The sequence below is a fragment of the Sander lucioperca genome, chromosome 12 (genome assembly GCF_008315115.2).
Source record: "Sander lucioperca isolate FBNREF2018 chromosome 12, SLUC_FBN_1.2, whole genome shotgun sequence".
Lineage (NCBI taxonomy): Eukaryota > Metazoa > Chordata > Actinopteri > Perciformes > Percidae > Sander > Sander lucioperca.
In genome coordinates this window covers 25852843-25861956 of record NC_050184.1, presented here as the reverse complement: position 1 = coordinate 25861956, position 9114 = coordinate 25852843, and the positions used below count along the sequence as shown (strand labels likewise).

At 40.8% G+C, this 9114-nt stretch overlaps 1 protein-coding gene across 1 annotated transcript in view; it reads left to right on the top strand.

Moving 5' to 3' along the window:
- The first annotated feature begins 1398 nt into the window (after positions 1-1398).
- prpf6 (PRP6 pre-mRNA processing factor 6 homolog (S. cerevisiae)) overlaps positions 1399-9114 on the top strand; it is an 18772-nt gene continuing 11056 nt past the window's right edge. The window contains exons 1-10 of the mRNA XM_031316582.2: positions 1399-1666; positions 2260-2422; positions 2594-2712; positions 2853-2931; positions 4240-4416; positions 4998-5111; positions 5216-5310; positions 5407-5563; positions 5821-5983; positions 7928-8046. Coding sequence (XP_031172442.1) covers positions 1479-1666; positions 2260-2422; positions 2594-2712; positions 2853-2931; positions 4240-4416; positions 4998-5111; positions 5216-5310; positions 5407-5563; positions 5821-5983; positions 7928-8046 — 1374 coding nt within the window. The 5' untranslated portion in view covers positions 1399-1478. The remainder of the gene's footprint in view (positions 1667-2259; positions 2423-2593; positions 2713-2852; positions 2932-4239; positions 4417-4997; positions 5112-5215; positions 5311-5406; positions 5564-5820; positions 5984-7927; positions 8047-9114) is intronic.

Below are 9114 nucleotides of genomic sequence, written 5' to 3'. Positions count from 1 at the left end.
AAAAGCATTAAACTAAAATGAAATGATAATTGAAATAATGACAAGAAAGTAAAAGAGGCTGTATTAGAGATGAAATCAAGGCATGAGTTGCGCTTCATGTTTAAATTGGTCCTCGGCTGTGTGAGCTATATGTCTTCTAATGTGTCTGACAGTCCATTTTCATCATAACGTTCTTCTTCCAGGAGTGAAATAATGTCTGCCCTCCAGTCAATGTAAATGAAGAAAAATTTAAAGGCCTGCATCTAAGATCAGACAGTGGATGGGTGAAGTTAAAAGTGATTTAAACTAATTGATGTATGGCCTCACTTCATCTCAAGGGATGAAACCCAGAAATGTCATGTTAGAATGTAATCACTTTTATTGCAGTCTCCATGTTTGAATATATTCTCCAACATTGATATTTTTCACTCATAATGCAAAGTTATTGCTGTAACACAGTGTCTGTCAGAATCACTCTAAAATTACTTCAAATGTATGCTGAATCAACTCTACAATCTAAATGTCCTCTTTAAGACAATGGCCTGAATTCTACTTCAATATTTCATAAACTACTCTTACTGAGTGCCAGAGCATGCTTCAGTTAGGGTTCAATAAAAATGGTTTTACTGTGGAGTAGGCCTACACTGATCATTTTTAAATGCAGGAGTCTAGTTAAGCCCTGACATTATGAAGGATGGGAAGGTTCATTTCAATTGGGCAACATGCAACCTTCAGGGCCTGATTGTTTATTTAAACAAATGCCAGCTGTGTCATATATGCCATGGTTGGGGTCACAGATTCATTTGTTACACTCTGTCAAGGGAAGAAATTAAATAGTCTGATAAAATGCTCAAAGATCATATTATGTTGATTACTAAATTGAATTAAATTAGGCTAACAGGCCTTTTGCATATACCTTTAAAGTTTACATTAATGATAAGATGAATTGTGAGACTATTACAATGAAGTAGAATAATGTACAAATATCACAGGAAAAAAATCCAAAATATGCCCCCCAAAATGAAGTTGAAGTTGCTGGGAGTACAAAAACATCATCAAGTTAGTTCAGGCAATAAACTTCAAACACATGGGTAATATTTCACCACAAAAACACTAAGTTTAATTAGAAATAGTAAGCTATAAAGCCTACAATAGTTAAATATGTCTATTATTTTTCAGGATGTGGCGCCCTCCCGTGGCTTCCGTGGAAAACTGATATTAGTATGAAACATAATAAATATTCCAAAGAAGTAATTTAAAGAACACAGTTACACGGTGAGACGTGGAAAAATAGGCACGTTAAATTATTCACATCAAAAATGTAGAACTAACATCAACAACAATCATAACAGAAGTGAAAATAAAGAGAAATCTGCCTGTCCTGCGGGGGCGCTGTTACAAACATCAACGGGAATTTCGAGAAGGACAGGGTTTGCTACTAACGGAAGTGCGACTGTTGTTTATCCGGCAGTTAGCCTCCTCGTCGTTGGCGTATAACGATGGCCCACGCTGCAGGAAAACAAGGACCTAAAATTGTCTCCAAATCATCTGCGGGAGGCACCGGGGCTGCGGGGGCTGGTGGTGGGCCCCCGATAATGCCCCTCGCCTCTCCGCTCATGGGGAAAAAGAAGAAGCCGTTTCTGGGGATGCCCGCTCCTCTGGGCTACGTCCCCGGTCTGGGTAGAGGGTAAGCTAAAACATGCCTAGCTTGCTTGCTAACTAGCTAACTTAGCTGTTAAGCTAGGTGATGATGAGTGCTCAGCATCAGCAAACTATCTTGCGTTATAATACGCCAAAGTTGGCAAGTGAGCTAAAGTGAAAAGACGTCGTATCAACGCGCACTAATGCATTAACGTTACTTCTATTTAGGCACACAATTGTAACGTTAGCTAGCTAGCCTGCTAGTTAAATGAACGAAGATATTAGCTCGGTAATTTCAGTGGTTGCATTCATTTGATGTCCTCCGTGTCGTAATGCCAAATAAACAAAAGTAAAAAGTGTATATCGGTTTATTTCTGACCCCGCATAGCCTGCTGAAATTGAAAATCTATGCTGGTAATATAACTGTTGGTATCTCCTGTTATATTAACGTTATATGTTATGATCTAACGTTAATTAGTCAATCAGCAACATTATCAAAACATCACTTAAAGCATATATAAACTTGTCAAGCAACCACCATAAGCTGGTTATGTATTAAGTTAAAAATATCAGTGCATTCTTATCACAAGTCCACCTATTTTTATTTGTGTACAATTTAAATGAATTTCTTTTCTTTAGTGCAACTGGCTTCACCACCCGATCTGATATTGGTCCTGCTCGTGATGCCAACGATCCAGTGGATGACCGACATGCACCTCCAGGGAAGAGGACAGTTGGGGACCAAATGAAAAAGAACCAGGATGATGATGATGAAGATCTGAATGACACAAACTACGATGAGGTGCTTATGATTGGACTGTCTCTAGCTGTTATTGAATGTTTATAGGGCTGTTTGCAAGGACTTAATTCATCCACTAAAGGTTAAAGTTAAAGTTGACCAGACTATAACTCTGCCTATATAATGATTTATTTTGTCATTTCTTTCCCCATTATGGTGCATTGTGTCTTGTAGTTTAATGGATATGCAGGTAGCTTGTTCTCCAGTGGTCCCTATGAGAAGGATGATGAAGAAGCAGATGCCATATATGCAGCACTGGACAAGAGGATGGACGAAAGACGCAAAGAAAGAAGGTCACTAAAATTAGTCTATTTCCTACCTGAGTTTTAGGGAACACCATATCTTTCCCAAGTTTTACAGTGTATGTTTGACATCCTGTGCACTTGAAACTCTATGTGAGTGTAATTTTTCATTCTGTCCTGTTTATTTTCAGGGAGCTGAGAGAGAAGGAAGAAATCGAGAAATACCGTATGGAGCGACCCAAAATCCAGCAGCAGTTTTCAGATCTAAAGGTACAAAATTGCACATGATTCGCCAAACTGTTGTCTTTTTTTCCACCTGTGATCACATTGATTTTTCCTATACTGTCCTCTTCTTACATCGTCTCTTACCCTTTTACGGACATATATTTTGTCACTGGGAAAATCTCTATAACAGGATTTTAGAGATTGTCACAAGTCAAGACAGTATGCTGCCATAACTTTGTTACAAAGAAACCACATCTTAGGGTTGGGTACCGAACTCTGTACTTTTTTGGGTACTGACAAAATTACGTCAGTACTACCGTGGACTGATTCATGCTAAATCAAACGGTGCCAAATGTCGGTAAGGGCGAGTTTATCTGTCCGCTCTCTGCATGTTGATAGAGAGCGGGGGTCCGACACACACACACGCGATCAGAGGTGCGGACGGCGCAAACTACGTCGTCTCGGCGGTAAAGCGGTTGCAAGTGTGGTTACACTTTTCAAAACTTTACGCAGACACCGTTCGCTGCGATATGATATTAATGGCGAGCCGAAAGCGGTCGCCGTGCTGTTGACGTTACACTTCCTCTGAAACAAGCAGGCACAAGAGTGGTTTATATGCCCTGGTGACTGACTGACGGTCAGTCACCAGGATGGTTGAGGTGTAAGGCAAGGCAACTTTATTTCTACAGCACATTTCAGCAACAAGGCAATTCAAAGTGATTTACATAAAACACAAGAACAATTAAAAATGGTCATGAAAATAAAACAGGCTAAAATAGAAAAATATACAAATACAAGAATAAAAGTTACAGTGCAGTGTAAGAAATGAATAATTATTTGATTCAATATAGAGACAGGTTTTGGAGGGGAGTGGGAGGGGTTTTTGGTTTTGTTTATTTTGTTTTGAGTGTAAATGTTCTAAATAAATAACAATGTTCTAAGGAAATAGGATAAATAGGTTTGGAATTATTTTTACAACTGAAATAATTTTTTTTATTACAGACCAAAATAAGGTACCGTTGGGTACCGGAACTGAATTTAAGGTACCGCTAACGATAAAAATGTGAATGGTACACAACCCTAATCTTTGCTGAATCAAAAAGGGAGCGGAAAGCTGAACACTGACACCCTTGTCAATTAGAGGAGCACCAGGGGGAGGCAGAGTAACGTGATTTTTATGACAGTTTGAGCAAATATGACAAAAAGTTATTTTTTTATGAAATTTATCAGCTGTAACTTTAAAATGAGTGTGCTGTCCTATGATCAGAGAGGAAAAAAAACGTTGCTGACATTCCAAGTTGCTTCACATCTCTCTTTCGTCAGTCTTTATTCTCTCTGCTTTTCCTTTTTCAGAGGAAATTGTCAGAGGTGTCAGAGGAGGAGTGGCTGAGCATCCCTGAGGTGGGAGATGCCAGGAATAAGCGCCAGAGAAATCCCCGCTATGAGAAACTCACCCCTGTCCCCGACAGCTTCTTCTCCAAACACCTGCAGACTGGAGAGAACCATACCACTGTTGACCCTCTACAAGGGGTCAGTATACATACATACACACATCCACATACTGTAGACATCCACATAAAAAACATGATGTAGTTTTAGCCTGCACCAGCAGGAGTCATGGTATCTCACTGGAAACAAGCAAATAACGTTAACTGTGCAATTTATGCAGTTTGCAAATGCTCTTGTTTTTTCGTGCAGTCATGTAATCTAAGTGGATAGTAATCCCTGCATAGTTGGGTTGCACAGTATGGCAAATATGGCAATTTTTTTGATCAAAACTTTGATTAAGAATAAATATCAATATCTTTTTAAAATATTGTAAAGAAAGCAAAACCGTTGTAATTGTAAACTGTTGGCCTGTTGTTGTCAGTTTCTGCCATGTACACATTGCATTTTTGAATTTGACATCATTACAATGATTTCACCACTTGGTGTAGTTCAGCCCTGCAACACAGGAGAGTCTCGTTCACACTTACAATTTTCACAGGTATCATTTACAGTGCTGAGGAAAGTGTCATACGATCTTGGCCTATGTTTTCATTACCTTTTTCACCAAGCCAAAACAATGTGTATAATGCGCCTCCATTATCACTGTTTCTTCTCTCCACTAGCTGGGAGGTCTGAACACACCTTACCCAGGAAGCATGACACCAGGGACAGGAGAGCTGGACATGAGGAAAATCGGTCAGGCCAGGAACACACTTATGGATATGAGACTCAGCCAGGTAACTAAGGGTCATCCTACTTCGTTCTATTATAATATCGGTGCTGTCGATACACAGGATTTATTGTTTTCTCTTAACCGTGTCTGGCTTTAATCAATCTTCAGGTGTCTGACTCAGTGAGCGGACAGACAGTGGTGGATCCTAAGGGTTATCTGACAGATCTCAACTCCATGATCCCCACACATGGAGGAGACATCAGGTAGAGACACACTGGCGAAAGAATAATTTCCTAGGGGTTATTTGTGTTAATGAGTTGTGTGTGTGTGATGGTTTGTATGTGGTTTTGCATGTCTAGTGACATCAAGAAGGCTCGTCTACTACTGAAATCTGTGAGGGAGACCAATCCCCATCACCCGCCTGCCTGGATTGCCTCTGCCAGGCTGGAGGAGGTGACCGGAAAACTGCAGGTGGCCAGGAACCTGATCATGAAAGGCACAGAGATGTGTCCTAAGGTAAAGGATGGTGGTCATTAGCTCATCCAGACCATAGATTGTGTTAAATGTATTGTTCTGTTTGTTATCAGTTGATGTTTGGAGGAAGTAGCAAATTAAACCTATAACATCAATGATAGATAGCAGACCTTTCAATCTGCTTTGCCAACTTTTTAGTTGAATTACAGCTAAGCTGAATAGTACTATTCAGCTGAGCTGTAGTGGGGGAAATGGTCCGTGCCTACCTGTGGATGTAAGCATTTCCCTTTGCCCACCAGAGTGAGGATGTGTGGCTGGAGGCAGCCAGGCTCCAGCCCGGAGACACAGCCAAAGCCGTGGTAGCCCAAGCTGTCCGCCACCTGCCTGGGTCCGTCCGCATCTACATCAGAGCTGCAGAGCTGGAGACAGACATCAGGGCCAAGAAACGAGTCCTCAGGAAGGGTAAGGCTCCCAGATCATATCAATTGTAACTATATACACACACACACACACACACACACACACACACACAATCTGACTGTATACACTGTATATTGATAGTAGTGGTGTAACGGACCATAGTTGGTCCGTACAGATCAACACTCACAATTCGGAATGCATATGATTAATTGCAAAGTTTAACCATAATAAAGTAAAGTAAACCGAAATAAACTGTTGCGTAAAGTAGGCTGACAAATCTCTATGGAGGGTTGCTGTGAAAAGATACAGGCAACGCAATTTTCTGTTAAAAACAGTTGACTGTTCACGTGAACAGAGCATGTTCACGTGAACATGAGCAACATAAAGTGAGCGTTAATGCGGCAATGACAGTTAAGTTTAGGCACCAAAATGACTAGTTAAAGCTTCATTGTGTAAGAATTTCTCCCATCTAGCGGTGAAATTGTATATGACAACCAACTGAATATTACTTTCTAGCCCTTCCTCCTACGGTGGCCGAACCCGAAATTAGCTCTCTCCATCGTTTACGCAGTTGTAGCCACTCCAATATTAACGTTGGTCTTGTTGCTTTGCCTGTCGCGTTGTCATTTTAATTCTCTTTTTCGCTTCCCTGGCGAGTAATCTCCCCCTTGCATTCGTCACGGTGCCAGTAGGTGTAACAGGGCGAAATGCGGAGGTATGTCCCTCTTTGGCTAATGCATTTTAAAGATGGAGGCGCTACATGGCTGCCGTCATTCGAGCGAGTCGCTTGTATGTATTCTGAATGATTCTGAATGTCAGATTCTACGCTTACGAGAATACTTTGATTAGTTGGTGGAAGTAATTACACATGAATGAGTACATATTTATGAAAGAACAAAGGGGTTTTTGCTAAGAATCAACTAAAACAATTACACAATGTAGGTTTAAGTTTAGGAAAACGATTGTGGTTTGGATTAAAACATTCCCAAGAAACGCATTAACGAGGTTAATGTCATTTGTTTTCCCCAGAAAGCAAACTCCGCTCTCTGTGTTTTATGACAGTTCTTTACCTTTTTTGTGCTGATCAGATCCGTGACTCAAAACCGTGATCCAATGAACCGTGAGTTTTGTAATCCGTTACACCCCTAATTGATAGTCATATCAATTGTCAGATTGTAAGGAAGTCAAAAGATATGTTGCTGTTATGTTGCTATGAGAAGCTTTTTGTGTGCTTTCTCAGCAATGCATACATGAATGAATATGTAACAATTTCCCTGCCAAAAGGAAGACACTAATTTCTTCTGGAAAAAAAAAAAAAATTAAAAACCAGTCTCCATCTGTCCATTGTCCCATTTTCAAACACCCACACAGACAGTCCCTGCACACATAAGATTGCATACAAGATTTCATAAAGAATACATTTGACAGCTGTGGTTCTGGCTTCTCGTCAAGGCCAGGCACCCTTTTTAAACCATGGTGTCAATGCACTTACACGCACGCACGCACACACACACACACACACACACACACACACACACCAATATTTCCCAGCAGCATACCCCACTGACAGAGATGGATGTGGAGCTTCCTTTGTGGAAGAGCTCTCTCCGCCTCTACATGTTCAGTTGCCTCTGCTCTACTTTTCTCCATTACAAACACAACACTCTGCCCTCCCACTAAGACACTATTGACTATTACTACTAATGCAGGAAATTCAGTTTGGTGTTTGTTTTTATTGCCTGTGTGTTCTCTAAAGTGCCTCCATTTCCTTTTTGCCACTGTATATGATGTCTTGCCAGTGTAAATGTAGTTAATGTCTGTGTATGTTTAGTATTAAAGTTTTTTTTGCCTGTAACGGCAAGCTCCAAGAATTAAAATTCTTGTGACAGTTTATTGCCTTGAGCAACATGCTTGCATACTGTAAATCATTTTGAATCAAAGTGTCAATGAATTGACTTAACGGTTGTGTAATTGTTACCCATGTAGCCCTGGAGAATGTGTCCAAGTCAGTTCGACTGTGGAAGACAGCTGTGGAGCTGGAGGAGCCAGAGGATGCCAGGATCATGCTTAGCAGAGCTGTGGAGTGTTGCCCTACAAGTGTGGAGGTACGCTTAGCTGTTGTTTAATTTCCCTCCCTCCCCCAACATGAACCATGCACATACGACTAAAGCGTTGGGTATACTCGAGCGCAACACCGTGCGCGGGCCGCTACGAGCATGCACGGAGACGTTTATGCTCAAGGCATTGTTTGTTGCAGTATTCTCCAAAACACCAGAGGACGTACAAACAAAATAATTTGTGAATAAGGAAGAAGTAGTAGAGAAGAAGAGAGTGGCCTGGCAACAGAAAGAAGTAAACGCATCCATGATGAACACCGACTTACCGAGAAACATAACATTTATCTACTCTAATCATTAACATGACAGTCGTTTATCTCCAAATCGTCCGCCTGTAACACTGTTAAGAACACTCTTTCTATGAAGCCGTTTTTTTAGCATTGACTAGAACGATCTCTGTTTTTCCACACTTTCCCCAAAAATGTTTCTTCTTTTCCCAGTGTGACACCACCAGTGTGTCTCTCTGATCACATATTTAAGGCTGTTTGACTCTCTGTTGTCTGTACATGAAGAATCACACAGATGTTTGCAGAGGCGAACCTGCTTTTCCCAGCCGACCATGTTAATAATAATAATAATAATAATAATACATTTTATTTATATAGCGCTTTACATGGTACTCAAAGACACTTTACAGTAAAACCAGCACATTAAAAACACATAAGCAATAAAACCAACATAAAAAAAGCATATTAAAAGCAAATAAAAAAAAAAAAATAAAAACAATAAAACCAGTAACTATCAGGTGAGAAATGTAAGACTATTGTATGTGGAAAGCTAATCTGAAGAGGTGTGTTTTGATTAGAGTTTTGAATGTGTCCAGGTCAGTACAGTCACGGATGTGTATGGGTAGGGAATTTCAGAGGGAGGGGGCTGCAATGGTGAAAGCTCTGTCACCATTGTTGAACTGAAAATGCAGCACATGCAGTGGGCGCGTAGTTACAAAACTTCAGAGGTGCACGACCACGCGCCGCAACAGCTTGCGGAGCCTTCGCGCTGGAAACGACAGCCGTGGTGATGTCCTTTTATGGCTGGCGCTGGGAATACCGCGGCTAC